This window comes from Martes martes (assembly GCF_963455335.1).
Source record: "Martes martes genome assembly, chromosome: 9".
NCBI classification, from domain to species: domain Eukaryota; kingdom Metazoa; phylum Chordata; class Mammalia; order Carnivora; family Mustelidae; genus Martes; species Martes martes.
The window spans coordinates 118978759-119000916 of record NC_137896.1 but is presented as its reverse complement, the minus strand read 5'-3'; the positions used below and the strand labels follow the sequence as shown (position 1 = coordinate 119000916).

At 55.6% G+C, this 22158-nt stretch overlaps 1 protein-coding gene across 1 annotated transcript in view; it reads right to left on the bottom strand.

Moving 5' to 3' along the window:
• CIB4 (calcium and integrin binding family member 4) overlaps positions 1-20083 on the bottom strand; it is a gene marked incomplete at both ends in the record, with an annotated part of 48142 nt that extends 28059 nt beyond the window's left edge. Inside the window, 3 exon segments of the mRNA XM_080814392.1 lie at positions 12640-12736; positions 19544-19578; positions 20030-20083. Of these exon segments, the coding sequence (XP_080670518.1) occupies positions 12640-12736; positions 19544-19578; positions 20030-20083 (186 nt within the window).
• Positions 20084-22158: the final 2075 nt, after the last annotated feature.

The following is a 22158-nucleotide window of genomic DNA, read 5'->3' as shown; positions in this document are numbered from 1 at the left end:
TCCTGGTAACTGGACCGGATTGTAACGGTGTTGTCGGCTTCCTTGAGCTACTGCCCCACCGTCTTGGCGGGTATGACGGGCAGAGAACCACAGTGGTCCTGACCTCCCTTGCCCCTTAGGGTTCCTGCTGGCTCAGGGGCCTCTCGGAGGAGGGGGGCTCATGCAGACAGAGGTGGGGCCACCTCAACGGCCTGGCCCTGTTGGGCAGCCTGCCCGCCCCTTGGGGATTCTCCCTATTCCTGGAGGCCTTCCGTCCAGAATGGAGAGCAGCAGCCGGCCAGGCAGGGCTCTGTTCATGCAGACAAGGGACCGACGGGTCCCGGATCCAGAATTGCCCACTAGCTTTTCTCCTCGACTGCCCTCCTGAAAACGGGGGCACTTGAATCCTGGGGGCCCTTCTAGGGTGCTGGACAAAGGAGGGGCTCTGAGTCTACAGGGGCCAAGGAACACTCTGAATGAGTGTGCTCTGGCTTCCCAAAGTGGTGTCTGTTTAGGGATTTTAACCTGTCCCCATTGCTCCAATTCCTCCTCCTCCTGCCAGCAAATACATACAAAGGGCTGTGCTCTCTTGAGTCCTTCTTCGGGGGAACACACCCACTTCTTAGCTGACTTCCTGAAGGTAGGGTTTGGGGTCCCTCCAGCAGCCTGGAGGCTATCCAGGGACGCTGCCCCATCCCCGAGCCCCCACTGTGAGAGCAGAGGGGCAAAGCCACAGCCGCTCTCCAGAAGCTCTTCCTTGATGAAGGCTGCCTGAGATCCTCTTCGGACCATTCTAACATCTTCACGTCCCCTCCTCTCACCCAGTCGTCATAAAAACCCTCCAAGGTAGCCATGGCTGCTCCCATTAGGTCCACTGATCAGGTGGGGAAAACCAAAGTCTTCCACAAACAGCAAACCCCGGTTCAAGACTTTGAACAACAAGCTTGTTTGCCTGGAGATTTGCAGGCGGAGTCCGGGGGGTCCGGTCCAGATCCTGGCAGTCAAAGGGGCCTACGGCTTCCTTAGGGGCTGTGGCTGGGCCCGAGCTGGGCCTGGCCTGGCCCTCTGTGCCTGGGTGAGTACACCCGGACCCCAGCTGTGTGGAGTCGTGGTGGCCTCCAGGTCCGGGCCGGCTGCTCGACACCGGCTGCCACGCTGCGGTGTATGGCGCTGGGAAGCCCTCCCGAGCCGAGGGGCGTCTTGTCCCTGTGGAGGCGGCAGCAGACCCAAGGCCTGCGGAGGGTGGAAAATCCTGGGAACAGAGCCCCGGCCAGCCTAGCCAGCACCTCGTTAGGAGGCCCAAAGTTGGGGGGGCATTTCAGGAACAATGTTGTTTATTTTTCTATTTTTAAACAAGCTGGAGGTCTCTGGGGGCACAAATGGAGTTATCAGAAAAGACATGAGTGAAATAAAGCCTCCAGCCAGCGGGCTGAGAAGGGCCCTTGGGAGCAGGACTCTTGAAAAGCTGAGATGGGGTTTGTTTATCTTAGACTCTATGACACAGGCCTGGGACCCGGGTGCCGGACAAACATGTCCCCAAGCCCGCCACAGCCTGTTCCCTTGGGTGCCGCCAGGGAACTCGGGCACAAGCCACACTTTGAAAATGGGCCCATCAGTGTCCTCTGCGGCAGGGTGGAAGGATGGTCCACCTCTGGAAGGAAATCTGGATTCGCTTCTCACCTCGGTGTGGTGAACAGTGTTCCCAGGGGCAGAGAGCCCAGTGGGGCGAGCGCCCGCATGGCACCCAGTCCCAGCCCTGGCCCTGCCACCGGCTGGGCCTGCTGCCAGACGGCCCCACCACCTCCCCGAGTTTGTCCCTCACCAGCAGCGGGGCTGGCCACTCCTGCCTTGACTCCCAGGTGCCGGTCACAGGGACAGGCAGTGAGATAATGTGTCTGTCGCCTAGGGAGGGCTGGAGCGCGCATCTCACTGGATCCCGAGATGGCCCTGAGAGGGGGACTTGTCGTTCCCATCTGAAAGGTTAGGAAGCCAAGGCTCTGAGGGTTTGGGCGACTTGCTGAAGCCTTCAGACCCAGGCCTGCCTGCTCTGCGATGCCAAGCCTCTCAATTCTCTCAAGGGTTACACATCTGTTCTTGGGAGGTCAGGGAGAAATCATGAATCATGGCCAGAGCCAATTAAAGGCCCAAGTGGCTTTGGCTGCATGAGAAATACCTTGGAGAAGTGAAAAGCGTGGCAAGAGGCAAGGGGAGCAGGACTTGGGGACAATAGTCCTGGTTGGATATGTGTCTGACCTGAGGACCAAGCAGGAGCTTCTTCCCAGGGTCAGTGAGATGTGACACATGATGGGGCTGGGGCCCGCTTGCGATCTGCGTAGGAAACAGAACACCTCCCCCCGGCTGCCCCCCGGGGATGAGTGGTTGAACAAAACTCATCCAGATGAGCGGTGGGGAGTGCTAGCCCTGACCCCCTTCCAGGGGCAGCGAATGGAAGGCCTCTCTGCAGCACCTCCCATCAGGACATGCTGGGGGCGGGGCTCCCCGTGGCCACACCCCGGCAGGTCCCCCAGACCAGGCCCCAGTTTAACGCCCCATCATCGACGCCTTGCCCTGGGGTCCACATAGAAAGTTGAGGCCAAAGCTGACCCAAGGCCAGTCAGTCAGCAGAGGGAAAAGCCCCAAGTGGAGCCCAGCACCCTTCCCCACCTTCCAGGCTCTCCTAACCACTTGTGTGCGAGGCCTGATCACACCCATCTGGAAGATAAAGGACACTGAGGCCCCAAGGTGAGCAAGGACATGTGCTCAAGGCCACCGGTGTCAGCCCCGCGACCCGCGCTGGGGGCCAGAGCAGTCTTTCTCTTGCCGACTGCTCACCCGCCGCAGAGCTGGCTTCCCACATCATGGAGCTTTTTCTGAAACCAGCCACTTCTTAATTCTTTGGCTGAATGTCTAAATACGGATTTTTGCCAATTCTGAGCCCTGCTAACTGATGAAGTTGTCAGAAAAAGATCTAATGGTGCTTGAAAATGCAGGGAGAGAGCCAGCTGCCAAATTGCCCTCCCAGCTCTGACTCTGCCTCCGGGAGTCGGGACCCTCCCCTGGCGAGGAGGGGGGAGTCGGCGATGGGGGGGGGGTACTGCGGCCCTTCATCAGCTGTGTGACTGGGGTTGCTTAAACCCTTTGCTCCTCTGCCTCCCAGCTCTGAGTGAGGGTAAAACTCCCTCCTCACCAGTTACCCTGAGGATTCCATGAGAGGATGTGTGCACGGCTTCCCGGCACAGTGCCTGGGACAGCACAGAGTACAGGGCAGGTGGGGAGGGCGGGGCAGGGGGCCCAGCTGGCCTGAACTCTCCCTAGAGGACCACAGGAGCGGACCACGGTGGCTGAGCCTGCAGCCCTGGGTCTCCTCTGGGGGGGTGCTGGGTCTCTGATCAGCACCCAGTATTTATTTTGGGAGGGGGTGCTTGGGATCCAGCTTCCTTCTCTCCTATGAGATGAAAGGCTCAGAGTGACCTCATGGTCCGGACAGTGAGGCCTCTGGGTGGGAGCCTGGGAGGCTGGGCTGGGTGCTCGCAGGCCAGGGCTGCCCCTTTGTTCTTTCTTCTTGCTCAGTAGAGTATTTGTCCCGCTAGGGAGTCTGGCAATGGGGGTGGGGCAGGGCTTGAGGACTTGGGATTCGGGCAATTCCCAGGCCTGCCACGGGAGCCTGAGATGCTGGGTTCTGGGAGGGGCCCTGAAAAAATGAGCTGGGACTCAACACGGGCCTCCCCAGTATACGAAACACACAGTGTGATCTGTCGCCAAGCAGGGCTGGGGAGGGCATCGTAGCTAGTGATGGGAAAAGCCATTCCTCCCTCGGTCGCCCACGGTCCAGGCCACCAGCTCCTTCCCATGCTTCTTCCTCCTCCGGCCATGCACGCACCCAGACACATGCATGATGATCTGCTTGGGGACTCTGACTTCATCTGCCCCCAGAAGATGGAGAAGAAAGAACAGAAGTATTTTTGCGATTGTGTGGTCTTGGGTGGAGCTTTGAACTTCCCACAGACTCAGTTCCCTCATCTGTAGAATGGGACTGTACCTCTGTGTTTTACTGACCCACTGTGAGAATCACATGCAGGAGAACACGCAAAGGGGCTCATGACCATGAAGCACATGACTCTGGGCAGTAGACGTTTGGGGCTAGAAAGCAGAATTGCTGTAACCTTCCAATCCGCTTCCTTTGTTAGCAAGCCAGGGAGAACAGCTGAGCAGGAGGGAGGGCCCAGGGCAGTGGCCTAAATACAGCCTGGGGATTACCCCTGGGTCCAGCTGTCCTGGCCCGGGTGGTGGGTGATCAGACACCCCCTCTGGCATGCAGCCTTCCCTCTGTGCTCCCGGCTCTGCCCTCTGGCTGAGTACCTGTGCTCAGAGGACTGCCCTGAGGTCAAGGTTAGGAGCAGGCAGATGACCTTCTCACCAGGGAGCCAACCTCAGCAGGAGCTTCCTTGGGAGGAGCTCAGACCGAGAGGCATGGCACAGAAATGGTCTAGCCTGAAGCAGGAGACCTGGGTTCCAGCCTTGGCTCCGCCTCCCCTGCGACCTTGCATGTGCTGTCTGTGGGCCTCGGTTTCTTCAGCTGTAAGGCCTGTCCATCCTTGGGAGGGGTCCTGAGCTGGTAGCCATGCAAAGGGCTGACAAAGTCGATCCAAAAAATGAACCAGGAAGACTCCCAGCGTCCAGGCACTGCCTTCCCACCCACCCGATCTCTTCCTGGCTGGACGGGCAGAGGCCGAGTCTCTCCAGGCATGCCATCTGCCATGGAAAAGGGGCTTGGGAACCCCCCAGGCCTCTGGGCCCCCTTCCAGCCTTCTGAAAGACCAAGCAAGAGGGTCATTTATAGCAGGAGAGATTTCACTGGACGAATTGCCTCCCTCTCCTTGACCCTCTGCTCTCCCGGCTGTCAATTCAGATAAAAACTCAGCTGGCCAAGGCCGCTGGGAGAGTGGACCTGCAGGCATTTCTGGGCCGATCCCCTGCCCTGGACCAGCCGCAGGACAGCTCTAGGGAGGTCCTTCCAGGGAGGGGTGCCTGGACGTGTCTGGCTACCCCAGCGGCCATTCAACAGCCTGAGAAGAGGGGAGGAGACCCTAACAGAGATGGCCGAGTGTCTTGGGCTGGGTCTCTCCAGGTAGCACTACACACCTCCCCCCACCCCAGTAGCCTGGATGTACCCATCTGGGACTCAGCACTTGGCATGGGGGTCAAGGATCTGAGCTCCGCCAAGCCCCCATGGTTTGTGATTCTCCTGTTTGTTCTTAATACAGAATTCCATCAGCAAGGAAGCCCCCAAGACCTCACTCAGTGCACAACGCACGGGAAATAATAACTACTTCTAGGGTAAACAGCTGAGAACCGGATGTGAGAACCCTGCTCATCAGGCTGAGTCTACAAACATGTCTCAGCTGTGGGAATGTCGCCTTGGTAATGAAATCAACTGGACAAGCAGCATCGTTTGCTAGGGGTCCTGGGGAGGGTGGGGCTCCCAGAGTCACCTGGCTCAGCTGGAGGGTGAGGTGGGGACAGGAAGGAGAATCAGCCACCCCGGAGCTCTGAGGACACCAGCCCAGGGGAGCATTCACGAGGCGGGGAGCGGGACGGTTCTGGGGGCAGCTGCTGCGGCGCATGGCGTGTTCTGAGACAGCTACCGGGAGGGGAGGCTGTTTTCGTAATGCTTTACTGATCGTCAGGAATGCAGGTGTTATTCCTGGGTAAAGATGACGGGTTGAACACTTGCGTCTATTTTCACTCTCTCTGACACCCACTACAACTCCAGTGAAAGGGAGTTTTTAGAGGCATCACCCACAGGAAAACAGAGAACTTAGAGAACAGCAGTGCTCTGACACACACAGGAAGCCGTAACTGACCGGGCAGGCAGGAGAGAGCCCCACCCTGAGCGCACAGTGAGAGAAGCTGGTTAGCAGCCTTTCCTACATCCCAGGGTCCTTGAAAGGCTCTGGAACTGGAAGCACCTGGAAGCACTGGAAATACACAGAGGTCGGCAAAGGACTCATTGAAAGTGTGTTGAAAGCTTTGGAGTTCTAGTCCCCTCCGCTGGACGCGGGGATCCTCTCCAGCTCCTGTACCAGACTGGAAGGTTGTACACTGGAGAGTCTAAGAGGGACTTTCTGTGTGGCGGCGGGGGGGGGGGGGGGGGGGGCGGGGATCAGTCATGTTGAAAACTGAGGATTAGATAAATAGATAAGCAGAAGTCTGAGACCCCAGCAGCCCTCCTTTCAGAACTTTCCTGCTCTCCTCTCTCGGGAGACCTCAAGAAATGGTCCCCCCGCACGGCTCTGTCTCCGGGGGCACTCCCAGTCAAAAGCTTACCCAGGGACTCCAGCTTTGACACAGCCCGCTAGCAACCAACCCCTACTCTCCACTACAAGCCCACGGTTAGCAGATAGCCAGGGAAGACCTCTGACACAGAAGATGGAGACCCAAGCAAGCTGGGGGTGCGGAGGGGTGGTGAGGCACCGGGGAGAAAAGACCGGATAAGACATTGCATCCAGGAAAAAGGAAATACTATTTTAAAATGGGGTGGGGAGGGGGGAAAGAGCCTTTGGAAATTAAAAGCATAAGGGCAGAAGTGAAAAACTAAATTAAGGTTGTAGATAAAGTTCAGAAAATCTCCCAGAAAGAGGAGCAAAGAAATGAAGATGAAAAATGAGAGAGGAGATAAAAAGTAAAGGGCGATCCCTGATGTACAACAGCAGGATATTAGAGTTTCAGAAGGAGAGAACAAAGAAGACACAAGGGGGAGAGTTATCAAAGAAAACAATCCATGGAAACATCCTAGTCCTGAATGACAGTTTCCAGACCAAGCGGGTCCTCTGTGTGCCCGGTACATGGGGAGAAGGACCCACACCACCTCGCATCGGTGGGAATTTCAGAATCCCAAGGCCAAAGAGAAGAACCTGCAAGTTCCCAGAAAGAAAAAAAAATCGAGTTACAAAACAAGGTCAGGAAACAGAAAGGCTTTGGACTTCTCAGTAACAACAGCGAAAGCTAAAATGCACCTGAGTGCTGCTTTCCCAACGCCAGGGAAAATGACAACCAACTGGGAGGTCAGTGCCACATAAACTCTCCATCAAGTGCGAGGGGAGAGTAAAGACATTATCAGCCACGTAAGGCGTATGGAAGGTGGCAAGACATTTACCTCTGCGAGCCCTTTATCAGGAGGCTACTAAAGGATGCACCACCAAAACAAGGGGTTACGCAGAGAGAGGAAGACAGGGAAGGAAGATCCAAGGGAGAAGTGACCAGAGTCTAGAACAACAAGGACCAGGCTTAGGGGGCCACCTGGCCCTGTCTAGAGCAGCTCCGAAGGCTCCAAGAGAAATTTCTTCGAGAAAGTGGAAGGTACAGAAAGCGTCTCTGTTCTGAAAGCCTTTAATTAGAGGAGATTTTTAGGTGATCGGCAGAGGTTTGGTGTCAGCTTAATGGTAAGTACACAGAAAATTAAGCAAAATCAATGATTACATCTAGGAAAGACGACAACAGAAAACGTGCAGACAGAGAAAAGTAACCGTAGTCTATTTCCTGGCTCAGCTCCGAGTAGCATATGTAATTATTATCACGTAAACATCGAATACCGATCTAATCGAAATACTTATATAGCTACATTGGGGGTGATGTGGGGGATGGGAGTCATGTGGGGGATGGAAGTGACTTGTGGGATGGGAGTCATGTGGAGAGTCATGTAGGGGAGGGAAGAGCTAAACCTCTTCTCTAGGGGGAGGTCAAAGGCTGAGATATTAAGAAGGGGCCATAAAGAGTACTCTCCAGAGATATGAAGGCAAGAACCAAGAACCAGCTAAGAGCCTCAAATGGTTTCTTTCCAGAGAAGGGAATTGAGGGTGACCCCCAGAGGGCAACTTGACTCTTGGCATGCATAAATAATTTTGATTTAAAAACTAAAAAAAAAAAAAGAAAAGAAAGAAAAAAATCTTAAATTTAAAAAAAACACGTTCCCCTCCCTGCCTCTGCTACGCTGGTCATTTCTCGAAAGCCTGAATAAGCATGAGGACTCCTGATTTGCCGAAAGCCTTGGGAAGGGCTTCTTTGCCAGCTAGTCTAAAGAGCCAGGCCCAGCCTATCAGCAGGCATCAGAAAGTTTCAGAAAACCTGGGGACAGCTAGAAACCAAGGATGTGGAACTGAAACCTTGGAACCACACCCACAGAGACTCCTGACACCTCAGGCAGGTTTCTAAACCTCTCTGTGCTTGTGGAGTTGATGCTGGGGGGAAAGGTAGTGGAGGCCAGACTGTGCACAGACCACCTGCCCTCAGGAACCCCAGAGTGGGAACTGGGGAGGGGCCAGAGCAGCACTGTTGGAGCCTCCATCCCAAAGGCTGAGACCTTGGGATCTGCCCAGATCCCACCACCCGCCATCCTGGGCCCGGAAACCAGAAACCCAGGTCACACTGCGCCACTTCTCATCCAAGTTTACAGAAAGCAAGATCATTATTTACAAGAACAGAAACATTGTTTTTAAATACACCAAAGAAAGCCGCAAAGAGAAAACAGAAATTTCTGAGTGAGAAGGGACCACTGTGTCCCCATCATCTGGTTTTTCCCACTGTCCTCTGCTGCCCAGGCCATTCTCTTTCCTTGCTCTCTGCTGACCAACAGACCCTTCCCAATATTAACCAACCCATTTTTCCACCAGTGAATCCAAGTTAAGAAAACAGGACTCTCTTCCCAGACCACTCAAACCCCTGAGCCAACTTATAGCCGTACCGGGAGCTCCCTGGGGCCCAATTCTCACAGCCTTTTCCAGAGACGTGTTCTGGGCAGTGTGAGTCATGCAGCTCCCATCACTGGGCCGGTAAAGGACACAACAGGGACGCTCAGGCCCCCATCCCCCAGCAAGCCTCTCCTCGCTCATTTCGGGAAGCAATCTTCCCCCTTTGACCAAGATTGGAAAGACATGGAGGGAAATTTAGTCCTAGATCTAAATCCCCCAAAGCTGGTCTCAGGACCAGGGACAACCCGTGACAACGTGCTTGATAGACTGGTAGCGAAAGTAGAAAAATGACAAGAAGAGATGTATATGGAAAGAGCCATTCTTGTGCCTGGGATTAGCTCCTTCTTATATTTTTGCTCTGAAATGAACATTTCTAAAAAATGAAATGGTGGTGATTGTGGATCACATCGTTTTTAAATGTCCTTACTTGGCAAAATTAGGAAAGTTGGCATCTCTAGCTAGTTCTTCCTCAAAAAAAGAAAAAAAAATTTATTTTGGAAATTTTATGGGACTATGAAAAGTCCGAAGTCTGAGACATACCGTGGTCGCCAACACAAAAGAGAGTAAGAATGTGTCGCAGGGCCAGAACCAGCGGCTCGGGCAGTGGAGAGGGCACCAAGCACGGGGTCAGTTTCTTGTTCATACCTAGGCGTGCACTAGAACATCCCAGCTAAATGCCTGTCGGCCCGTTTTACGCCTGGCCATGATAGGGAGCTTGTGCTCACTGCACTCTTCCTCGTAGTGTTGAGAAACTTGCATCCTTGGACCCAGGGCCACACCTGGGAGCACCTAGAACCAGGCCTCACACCTGCAGGGAAACAGGCCCCGCGACACTCCCCTCCCACCCCGTCTTCTCTGCCTGGTGTCTATTTGCTTCCTTCTACTCTGATTCATGATTCATTACTCCTGTGATGTGGCTTGCCCAAGATCGTATGGCTAGCAAGGGGAGTTCGAACCCAGCCCTTCTGCTCCTGGCCCCAGGTCCTGTCCCCTTGTTCTCTAGATGTGGCAGTGGCTTAGTGTCCTAAATTCATGAGATGGTTCTGGCTGTTAGAACCAGTTAGAAAAGTAACAAAGAAACCAAAATAGGAACGGTGGTGGGGCAGGGGGGAAGCAACATACAAAAAAGTCAACGTGATCCCAATAAACCCTTCATAAACACTTATGTATCTGCTTAGAGAAAATTAAGGAGGGAAATAAGGCAAATTGATCGTGATGCTCGTCCCCTGAGGTGGGCTTCCTGACAGTTTTTAATTGTATTTTTGCTTTTCTGTGTTTTCCTACAACGATCTGGTTTCTAGTCGCGCAACAGAATAAAATAAAGGCCACTTAGAAGGGTGAAATCAGTAATATTATAGGTAGGCTTGTCCCAAGACCCTGATTCCATTCCCAGCCGCTGTCCAGCTTGGGGGTCCAGGGCTGCGGAGGTAGCCTGGGCTGGTGCTCCCTGCCCGCACCCTCGCCCACCGCCCTCCCGCCACCCCGGGTGCAGAGGAGTACGGTTTAGCCCTGCACATGCTGATACACGGCACGGGACGAACATGCTGTCTTACTGACAGGGATTCAGGCTTAGAGGGAGAGGTCCCAGGTGGAGTGATGGAGCTGGGCCCTGACCCAGCCCTCTGGGTCCAGGCCTTGCTCCTTGGGAGCTCAGAACAGAGACCCTAGGCCCGACCAGGGTGTTCTGGGGCTGTGCAGGGTGCTGGCCCACGCGTCCCCCAGCACTCTCCACGTCGGCCCTCCAGGGCGGGTCTTTGCCAGGCGCTCCCCTTGAGCCCCCAGGGCACCTTGCCAACCCAGGCACACCGTCAGCACCTAGCCGAGCCCTGATCAGAGGTGGAGGCCCTGGTTAGAAGTGGGTCAGAGCCGGTCCGGGCTATGCAGTCACCGGGCCTGAGCAAGGTGCTTCCCTCTCCGGGTTTCAGTTCTCTGATGGGTAAAACCAGGGCAGAGAGCATTTGGCAGTGATTAGGCTGGGTGGCCTCTGGGTCTCTTTCCAGGCTTCACATTCGGATATTCTGGGACTGCCCAGTGATCCTGTCCCCGACCTGGAGAACAGAGGCCAGAAGCTTCCCTTTCAGGCTGCCCCTCAGCCCGGCCCCTGCGTGGACAGTCTAGTTCTGAGTGACCCACCCGCCCCCGGCCGAGGCAGCATGTGTGTGGGGGGTGGGGAGGTGGAGGTGTGCCTATGTGGGTGAGGGTGTATGTGAGAATAGGGGGTACCAGGAGGACAAGCTCCCCATCTTGCGTCTGGCACAGGCAGATTCTCCAATTATCTCACCTTTTTGAGTATTGGGCTCCTTTCCTCATGGAGACCCCAGCTCTCAGCTGCCCCGTCCCCCTTCCCCTCAACACCCTTTCCTATTCCTTTGTCTTCTCTGTTCCTGCCTCCATCTCAAGTACCTAGCTCTGTGCTCTTTCTCTGTCTCTGCCCAGAACAAGGTCCGTCACTTCGGAGAGGCCGCAGAGCCCGCGTTGAATGCGTGCTCCTTCCACCGGTGCGATCTCTCCCACCACCCGCCCCACCTGAGCCCCTAGGCCTCTTCCAAGAGGTGCCCACAGCTCTCAGGCCCATCTTGTTCCAGACAGAAGGGAGGATGGCCTCTCATTGCACAATGACAAATTCAAACCATTATTCCTCTGAGATCAGAATGAAACATCAGGAAGGCTGACACCACCATGATTCGTTAACCTGACATCGTCCTTCTGAGTGCTGGACACATTCTAATTACGAATCTTAGACGTGATTAAGGAGCCCTTTTATGGTGCACCTTTGGGCTCTTCTAGGTGCTTCGGGAGAAGGGCAGGGCCTTTTCACATCAGGAACCAAAAATTTAAGATGGTCCTTAAAGTTGGGAGTGGGGGGCGTTAACAGCTTGTGTCAGCACAGCCTGTAGAGTTTGGGGACCTTGGGGAGACTTGGAGAGCAGAGGGAAATGACTCCCAGCCACCCCCACCATTCCACCCATTTCACAGGTGAGGAGACTGAGATTCGGGCTGGGACAAGGACTCTGCTCTGGCAAGGGCAGGGCGGGTGTATGTAAACTGGGTATAAGGGTTATGAGATATGGCACAGGAAAGTGGGGACATCCAGGAGAAGATAGGAACATTTGGCCCACCTCTCTCAGGTCAGGGAGGATTCGCTCAACTGAGGGGGAGAGGAAGAGGGGGACAAGGACAGAAATGCACGTGGCCTTCTTTCCTGTAGTCACACCTGGAGATGGAAGGAGGCAGCTTGGGACAACAGTCACTGGGCTCCAAGTCCTGCTCCTGGCTTCTCAGGGAAGAAACTGAGAAGGTTCTCAGCCCTTCTAGAAAAACCCTAGTTCACTGAAGCAGCCTGAGCAGAAAAGGGCTGAAGAGGGGGCTGGGCGGATGGACTGACGTGACACCCTGGCTTCCCCAAGGTCCAAATTGTTCTGCAGGGGATCCCGACCTTCCCACTTATCCAGCTTGCGGCATAAAGGACAGCAGAGAGAGCTGGCCGGTGCAGGGTCCTCTGGGTGGGAGGGGTCGAGTAAAGGGTCAGCAGGAAGCTGACGGAGGGGGGCCCTAAGATGAGGCTCAAGAGGGAATCACAGCAGGCCCTGGAGCCTCAGCAAGACCCACCCCCTTCCCCAATGAGACCTGGAGCAATTGGCATTGTCTTCATGCTCTTCTTCGGCCCCTCACCTGAGAAATGGTGACAGTTGTCACACCTGTCCTGCCTCCGGGACCGACGCAAGGATAGAGTGAGGCCAGACACACGTGAGAAGTGCTGAGAAACCATGCCCTGCGTGGTGGTCCACCAGCCCCTCTGGAGAGCCTGCCACCAGACACCCCCAGGGCCACAATGCCCACCCCTCCCCCAGGGCCCTCCACCCCTCCGTGGACCCCAGGGGCACGCCCAGCCCCTCCCCTATGCTGCACTCACCCTCAGGGCTGGCAGGGAGCTGACCTGGTCTGTGGTCAGTGTTGCCTCCTTGTAGTACTTCCCAGGGGGACAGAGCTTCAGGAAGGTGTCATGGATGCTAAAAAGAGAGGCAGAGTGAGCTGGGGACAGAGGACCACGTGCCCCTCTCCTGCAGGCCTATCTGGAGGAAGGGGACTTACGATTGAGTGACATAGTAAAGGCAGTTGGACATCAGTCCATGTTTCTAGAAACATCCTTGAGGATCCAGTGTGCCCGGCCCACGTTGGGGTGGCAAGGGGGAGGGGGAGAGGTGTGCAAAGATGAGCTGAGCGTGAGGAAAGGTACGTGAGTGTGCTCTGTAGCACAGAATACGCAAGTGTTAGTTCTAGAATGTCAGAGCTGGAAGGGACATCTCTGGTCACGCAGTCCAGTCCCTCACTTACAGATGGAGAAGCCAGCAGGGCCTTCGGGAAGCCAGCGTGCCACCCAGGCCAGTTGCCCAGCCCCGCCCTTGTCCGGGAGAAAAGAGATCACACGGTGGGTGTGGCTGAGCCCAGATTAGAGCCCAGCCGGCAGGGACCACGCAGCCACCCTAGCCCACAGGTGGTCTACAGAGACCTCAGGACTAAGCCTCCCGCCTCATCTCCCCTCGATCAATGTCCCTGCTGTAGGCCCACACTGGCCTGGAGGCTTTGCTTGTGAGGGACAGGCAGAGGGCGAGGTGGCTACGTGGCCCGATGGGAGGAGAGGCCAAGAGAGCACGAGCTGCATCCTCCCGCCCTCCTGCCCCATCCTGTCGTGGCTCCTGGGTCATTTAGGACTGACGACCAAGACAGTTGGAGAGGAGACATGGTGGCCCGAACCCCAGACCCTGTGGTGCCGCAGCAGAGCTGTGCGACCTTCGTTCCTGAGCCTGAGTTTCATCATCAGGAAAATGGGCAATAACGAGGGCTGTGGTGGGGGTTTGACGTGACGGGGCTGCAGGGCCTTCCTGTGACTGTGTGTGTGTGTGTGTGTGTGTGTGTGTGTGTGTATGTGACTGTGCATGTGAGTGTGCGTGTGTGTGATTGAGTGTGTGTGTGTGACTGCGTGTGAGCGAGTGTGCATGTGAGTGTGTGACTGTGCATGTGTGTGAGTGTGCATGTGGGGGTGGTAACCACAAGCTGGTGAAAAACAGTCTCTAGGGCCAGACAGACCTAGTTCAAGTCCTGAGTCTGCCACCTGGTAGCTCTGAGACCTTGAGCAGGGTTCTGATCACCCCGGCCACCCCAGGCCTCTAATCTCCCTTCACAAACAGGAGACGAGGCATAGAAACATCAGCTCGGTGCCTGCCTCTCCCGATCCCTGAGCCTCTCTATGTCCCTGTCTGTGTTCCTGTCCTGCTACTCAGGACCCAGTGCCCTGACTCTCAGAGCTCAGACCTAGACCTTGATGGGGGTGGGGGGGTGCCCTCTAACCGGACCTGGGTCCCTGGGCCCGCCCTCTCTTCTTCCCCTCGCGTCCTTCACACTCCAAGTTCACCTTCTCCCCTCGCCTCCTTTCCTGCTCTTCTCCCCACCATCCAACCTCTCACCTCAGCTCAGTGCCAGGAGGCAAGGCCCCGGCCAAGCTAATTCATACTCGGGGTTGAGTGACTAACAGCGCCTCACTGTCGCTGGCATGGTGTTTGGTGTCTGAACCCAGACAAATCTCTGATTGGTGGAAGTTAGGGACAGGCGACTCAGAGAAGAAATCAGAGGGTGATTTTACAAGTGGAGATTTGGAGATAGAGAGGGAGCCCCCCCCCGGCCAGGGCCCTGATCATGGTACATGGGGGCCCAATGCCAGGAGAGCTCAGAGCCATGATCTGTTCCCACTCTAGCCTCTCATGCTTTCACAGCTCACTGACTGGGAAAATGTCCTTTAGATCCCGGCCATGGGAGAGTAGGAAGCGCTTCAGCTGTGTCCGTGCTCCTGTTCTGTTTTCCCACCTCCTGGCCAGGCCCCACTCCCATCTCTGTGGTGCATCCCACCTCTCTTGCCCTGTGGCATCAGACGCTTCCAGTAGGCTTTGGTCCAAGGGAGCACCTGCCGGAGACTGGAGGTGGTGACAGAGCCAGGTGGGGATTTGTCCCTCCCACCCCCTTCCAGCTGTGGCAGGTGTTGGCCGTGTCTGCACGAGCCCTCCACCTTCCACAGCTCCGGCTCCCACTGGGCTCCTCATTGCTTCCAGGCAGCAATGGCCGGTCGCTTAACCTCTGTGAGCTCAAGACCCCCAGTTGAGTATGCTGCCTGTCCCCCAATTCCTGTTGGAATGCTGCCAGATCAGTCAGGGGCACCCGTTTGGACCATGATCCTTGTCCCACTAGCTGTGTGACCTGAAGCAAGTTGCTTGACCTCTCTGAGCAGAGAGACCTTGACTCCAATCCTAACTCTGCCCAACAGGGAGCTAATCCCCATCACTGACTCTGTGCTGACCCATGAGAAGGGCTGAAAACAGGAGCCAGAAAGGCACATGGCTCTTCATGAAGGACAGGCTCTGTCAGCCTTGTCAGGGGCCCTGGACCTTCATCACCAGGGACGGCTCTGGCGAGTTCGGGAGGCAGCTGAAAAGCGGGGTATGGAATAGGTGAGGGGAAATGTTCTCCAGGCAAGTGTGGGGGCCCTGCAGAGCACAGAGCAGGAAAGGCAGGCCAGCAACCCTGGAGGGTCCAGTGGCCCAAGAGGGGAGAGGGCAGTAAGAAGCAGCCAGCCCTAGCCAAAAAGAGTGTTTCATCACTGTCATCGTTAGAATTGCTGGCCCGAGGAGAGAAAAAGCAGACTGACTTTCAGTAAGCTGTACTAATTTTTAAGACTTCTCTGAGCCCCTGCACCGTTGTGGCCAGCGTCCAGAACAGACGGCTCCCTTGACCCCGCCGGGGGTTCCCCACCGGGAGTGGCCTGCCATGAGCCGTCAGCATTCGTGGGCATTTTTCATGGAACTTGCATGAGTCTTGCAAGGAAGGAGCCACTATCTCTCCTTCACTGATGAAAGGGAGGCTCAAGGAGGAGAAATAACTTGCTTCGGTCACACTGTGGCACATGTTAAATCCGGAGCTGCAGACCGAAGCTCCGTTCCTCGGGGCCCAGAGAAGGGGGGGTATCGGAGGCTCTGCCGGGGGAAAGGGTGACGGCCACGGCCACCCCCTCCTCTCATTTACTAGGTCTCTGTGCTGGGTGCACTCACACACATTTTCTCGATTTTTCCAACATTCCTGAGGGACAGGTGCAGGGGTGATCATTTCTAAAGAAGGGTAAACTGAGGCTCAGGGGGCATAAGAGGTGTGCCCAAGGTCATACAGCTTGAGAGAGCGTGGGGCCAAACCCCACGCCGGGTTCTGCAGCCTGTGCTGCCCCACCCCTAAAGGATCTGCCTGCAGCCAGGTGTGAGTCTCCCGGCCCCGCCCCCCCCAAAGCTTTCTGGGGAGGGGTGTTGTGGGGAGGGCCTGGCCTGGATTTCATGCCTTCCCAGGCCGCCGAGTGGGTGGGCTGCCCGCAGATGAATCGTGGCTGCATCTCGGCTGCCACAAAATGTTCTCCTCCTCCAAATATGGATCAGCAGGCTCTAAATGGAACTCTGAATTAATCACTAATGGACTCAAGAGTCAAAGCCATTTGAAAAACTCACACATTCAGCCTGCCAGAAATCAAGGAGCCCGGGCTGTGGCTCTCTCCCAGACACAAGGAGGGGCTGTCTGCAGACTCCGAGGTCTGAGACAGGGGAGACCGGCCCCATAGTTCACACTCTGCCACATTCCCTCTTGTGCCTCAGTTTCCCTTCTGTAAAATGAGAGACTTGGTGACTCCCACTGCTCCCTCCGGTTCAGGCCTCCCATGGCTATTTCTATACCCTTCTCTGCCCCCTTGCTTCTGAGGCTTTACTTAGTGATATTCAACTGGGTCCCATGTTAGAAACACCTGTACCCACCCCAAGAGACTTTCATTCAAGGCCAGGATGGGGGCAGGACCTCTACGTTCTATGAGCTTCCCCGTTCCTCTCTTGCAGGTAGGACTGAGAACACAGCTCCAGTGCCAGGCTCCATGTCTCCTCCTTTCTTCTGGGCTCCGCTCCGGGGGGCCATGGGGTCAGTGGTCCTTTGCCCTACAGGACAGACTGCAGGCATTTCATAAATAGCCCTATCTTTAGCCTGAAAAGGTGGCTTTTATGATCTGCTCCTTTCAAGCTGTGTGGCTTGAACAAACCGCTTCATTTCTCTGAGCCAATTTCCTCATTTGCAGAAAAAGAGAGATAATAAAAGCATGAAAATAACAGCCAGCCCCTAGTAAGCACGGACCCCTGCGCCCGGGGCTGCTCTGACCTTTGACATGCATTTGATCGTTTAATCGTCCTAATAACAACCATGGGAGCTTAGCTTCCAGTACTTTCATGTCACGCTTTTTATAAGTGTGGGAACAGGCTCAGCAAAGAAATGCACCCACAGTCACACAGCTAGAAGGGGCAGAGCGGAGCCTCCAACCCAGCCCTTCGGCTTCCGGGAAGCCAGCTCGTAACCACGCTGCCTGCTGACCTTGACCCAGTGATGGGTGCTCCCGGAGGGCCAGACGCTAATGGCCAGGACAAGGCCTAGAGGCTGGGACATGTTGGGAACTCTGGGATGCCAAGAGGAAAGAGCGGTCCTTATGGCCACTTCAGCCTATGCGGGGGCTAGGGACAAAGCTTCAGGCTCCCCAAGCAGACCCACACACAGTCCACAATCGTGACAGGAGCAGTCCCTGAGCGACACCGAGAAGTCCAAATGGCTCAGGCTGAGTTGGGCCAACCTGGGCTCCAACCCCGGAGGTCTAAAGGAAGCCACAAGTGCCCTCCTGGGGTCAGGCCTCAGATGTGGAGTCTGTGGCCACAGCTGAAGATAAGGACCTGAATGGCCTGTGCGCTGAGCCCAAAGAGACATCTGGAAGTCAGAGCCTTCTCGGGGAGCAATTCGATCACAAGTCAAGGAGGGCTGACTTGGAACTGCTGTGACAGGGAGAAGCTGTGACAGAAAATCCCCACCAGCTACACATTGAGGGTAGACAGACCCCTTCTTGGAAAACCCGGCCAAGGCAGCCCCGGACTGTGAAGGGGCTGGCCCCGAGACCAGAGTGTCACATGTGGTCTGACCTCCCGCTGTGCGTCATCGGCAGATCTGGTGACTAGGCCTTCAGGCCTTTGTGTCCTCTGCACGGCACAGAAAGAAGGTGGGAAAGTAAAAAAAAAAAAAAAAAAAAAAAAATGTGGGAAAGTATTGGAAGAGGGCAGAGGCACCCTTGTCCAGAGGCTACTCGTGTCTGTCAGTCTCTTGGATGCTTTTTTCAGCTGGACCGACCTCTCCAATGGCACCGTCATCCAGGCTGTATGTCTTTGTCACATTAATAGGAAAATCCCCACGTGTCTTTGGAGGCCACATAGGACAACTGTCCAAAAGTGACTGGGGTTTAGTCTCGCCCCCCTGGGCCACTGTCTCCCTCGAGTACCACGTGCCATCGGCTCCCTCAGCCCCTGAGGGTGTCCCCGGGTGTGCGTCAGCGCCGCCCTTCACCTTGCCAACAACGCAGCCACGCTAAAGCCGAGGCAGGCAGAACCCCAGGCCCCTGCAGGAAGCTAGCCAGGGATCGGCGTGCGAGTGTGTCCTTCCACACATACTCTTCTTTGTGTAGTGCGCGCGTGTGTGTGTGCGTGTGTGTGTGTGCGCATACATGTAGAACCTCTTGTTTTACAAAAACAGAAGCGTCCTAGATACACCAGTATCTCTTACCAAAATAACACCGTTTACTTACTCGTGCTCATGGAGCACGCCCTCCAGAAGTTTCCTCAGACAAGATGCCTAAGAGGTCATTTTTAGTATATGTGCTGCCGAAGCGAGCACCTAAGAGGTCATTTTTAAAAATAATTTGCATGTCAAAAAAATCGTTACTTCGCATTCGCTCTTGATTACTCGTTTAACGAGGACTTCATTCTGGATCGGAGTTTTTCCCCCCGTGTGTGTCTGTTGTTTGGTTTTTGTTTTCTCTACGGAAGCTCTTCGCCTCTCCTCAGGATCTCGGGTGTTCTGAAGCGTTATGATGACATGATCTAATGCAGAGTTTTGAATGCTCTCTTCAAACAGCCAGCGTGCCTCAGCTTCCAGTTCATTCCCGACAAGTGAGGCTCGCCGAAGCCGGCCGGGGGCTCATCCCTGCCTGTCATGGGGCCTAGAGGTCCTGAGGAGAGAGCCTGTCTGCTCAGCTCCACCCAGCGGAGCGCCTGTCTTGTGCTGGGCCAGGGAAGGGGTGCCGAGCGGCTGGCAGGGCCAGAGAAAAAATCCCATAAGACTTTTTCCGTCCCCCGTCCTGGACCTGGACGGAGCACTCACACACTGCGCCGTTCACACTTTTGTGGCCCCACTGAGGAGGGCATCGGCCACCCTCACACTGCCTGACGCTTATCTTCTGTCCGGAGCCTTCAGAGCTGGACGGTCACCTGCATGACGACGGGCACCGCAGGCTGCTCCCTGTTACGCTCCCAGGGCCCTCACCATGTCTGACACATGGAAGGCTCTAAAGAGAGGCTTGGAGCGGGAGCCAGGGCTTAGAGCCCATCCCAGTTTACCCGGCCAGGCTTCAGACCTGTTTCCTAAGTCCTTTCTCCCTCCCCGCCATGACCCCAAGAGGCCTCATCCTCTTCTGCGATTCTGTGAAGAAATCCTGCCTTGGAGCGCCTAGTGGCTTAACGCCTGGGGCTTCCCTCAGCCCCACTGGGGCCCTGGCATCCTGGCGTTGGGCTCTCCGGGCTGGGGTCTCTCTGCCTGCCGGTCTCGTCTCCAGGGCCCCACAGTGCCTGGCGGGGGCCACACTCAGGGACCAGCATGAGACCCTACCAGGACGAGCGCTCAGCTCAAGGTGGGGGGAAGGGGGCCCCTCGACTCACCACAGGATCTCATTTCTGGTCAGGAAGGTCAGGGCCTACAACAAACCACAGAGAGAGGTGACCTGCCTCCTCCCTCCGTTCTGGCCCTGGCCCCCTGGGGAGGGGGTAATTTCAGGGACCTGGGGAGGAGAAGCCCCTGCTCTGATCCTAGACCCGGCAAAACGGAAGTACCCCAACCCTCAGGCCTCCAGCGGTGGCAGAGCAGCAAACCCCAGGCTCTGACCGACCGCCTTGGGAAGGAGCATGCCGGCACAGACCTGGGGAGAGGGGTGGAGTCGAGACCACAACCCTGGGCTCTGGAGCAGCGGGAGACAAACGCAGGAGGAGGTCTCGGAGGACGGGTCAGCCTCACATGGATGCGGGTTTAGCAAAGGCGACAGCGCCCTGGGAAACTCTCCAGCCGCAGGCAAGCATTTCCCATTCATCCCACCTGTCTCCAGGGGCTCCCCTCACCTCTGCCCAGAACGTTCCGCCTCATCTACCCACCTGGTATTCTTCCAAGTCCTCCCAGTGCATCTGATGCCTCAAACATTGCCCCATGCCAACCCCACGCTTCTCTCTGCCCAAGGGCTCAGCAGGGGAGGTGACCAGTGACCCAGTTGCCATGGTAGCCCACATTCCACCTTCTGCCCATCTACTTGAGCCTCTGAGTGGGCAAAGGGACAGATTCTCTGGGTTCCCAAGGCTAACAGACGCCACCCCTCTACACAAAAAGGACAACCAGAAAGACATCCCAATAGTGGGATTGCGAGTCATAATATCGGCTGAAGAGTCACACTGGCTGGGTTCAAATCCTAGATCGGTCGCATGCTGACATGTGACATTGGGCAAGTTACTCAACCTCCCTGCATCTTCATTTCCTCATCTTGAAATGAAGGTGAGAATCGTGAGATTGCCGTGAGGATTATTTGAGTAATACAAGCAGCAGTGTTGGCACATTATAGGTGCTCGGTAATGTTAGCTCCTAGAACCACATCCCAGATACTGGGCCAGGTGTGGGGACACAGTGATAAATAAGCCTAGACTCCAACCTCAAGAGGTGACCGAAAGAGCACAGAAAGGGTATTCCACCCCACTGGCCAGGGTCCCTGCAGGAACAGAGGGAAACTCAAATCAGGATAACTTCAAGAAGGTCTACTAACCCACAATGGCAAGGTCAAGGTGTGGGGAAACCAGCCAGGAGAGCAGAATCTGGGCCAGTAACCATGGAGCTGCTACCAGTCCCCGCCCAACGCACACGGACTGAATCCACCAGCATCACTCTCTCTTCTTCCTCTGTGCTCCTGGGAGGACGAGGAGCAGGGCAGAGAGGAATCTGGAAAGACGGAGAAGACCAGCACGAGCTCTCAAAGCTACAGGCCAAGAGGGTCCTCGCCAAGCCATGTGCCCTGTCCCTGCCTCCGGGATGGTCTGCACATCCGCCCTCACGCTCTCCTCGGTAAACATCCCAGGGGCTTTCTGATAGAGTGAGTTTATGTCTCTGGAAGTGCAACTGCTCATTTTTCTTCATCTGTCCTCCGCGGACACAGAGCCTGCCGGAAGAAAGCAAGGAGCCCTCGGTCCTTGGTTTACTTGGGGATACAGGTGGGGTAACTACAGTGTGCCAAGCACTTGGCCTGACCCTGGGGGAGATGAATGAATGGTTTCAGACCTCAAGAAATGGACACTCACCACACACACACACACACATACACTCTCACCCCAAGGGAGATCGAGCAGATGTGAGCAGAGAGGTAATAGGACAGAATTATGGGTATTTATCAGTGGAAACACTGCTGGGCCGGAAGCCTTCATGGAGGTGGTAGCATTTACGTGGTTGTTGCAATGTCATGGTCAAGAACAGGCAGGCCGCATCAACTTGGGCAAGTCATGAAACTGTTCTAAGCCTCAGTTCCCTCATCTGTAAAATGGGAACAATGAACCCCCACTTTATAGAATTATTACAAGGACACAATTAATTGATAGATATAGAAAACTCTTACTTAGCAAGACACATATCACATAATGAGTGCTCAGTAAAGGGTAAACAATATAATGACTTTTTAAAAAGCTGGGCCTGAAAAAGAGTAGGGTTTTTTCGCAGGCCATGTCAGTAATTAAATCCCACCCTCTGGTAAGCCCTCTGAGCTCCTACTCTCATTGAATCGAGCAGGTTCTCTCTGTCGGGTGCGTATGTGAGGTGGGCAGGGGATGGCTCCCTTACCCTGGAGAAGGCAGACACAGGGGCAGTCCAGCGATGGCTGTGGGGTCACTCAGCCAGCGGGCAAGCGGGGATCCGCAGCGTGGGGCGGGAGGCCGGGGAGCCATAGGATCACACCCTGAAAGGCCGCTTCCTTCCCAAGCCTGGCTCAGTCCCACCTCCCTCCCCCTCCCCCACCTCCGTAGAGCAAGGTGCAAGTGTCAAGCGTGGCACGGGCTGGTGTATCCTTTAACACCTGGTTAACACTCGCTAAAAGGAGAAAAACAAACTAGAGCACAGCCCTGCAGCTCAGAGCTTTTAGCTACTTATGCCCTGCCTGCGTGGCACCGGACGTGCAGGGGGAAAACACCACCCCCATATGGCGATGAGCGCTGGGAAGACATAAAGTGAGGATGGTTGAGGGAGGGTGTTGGAG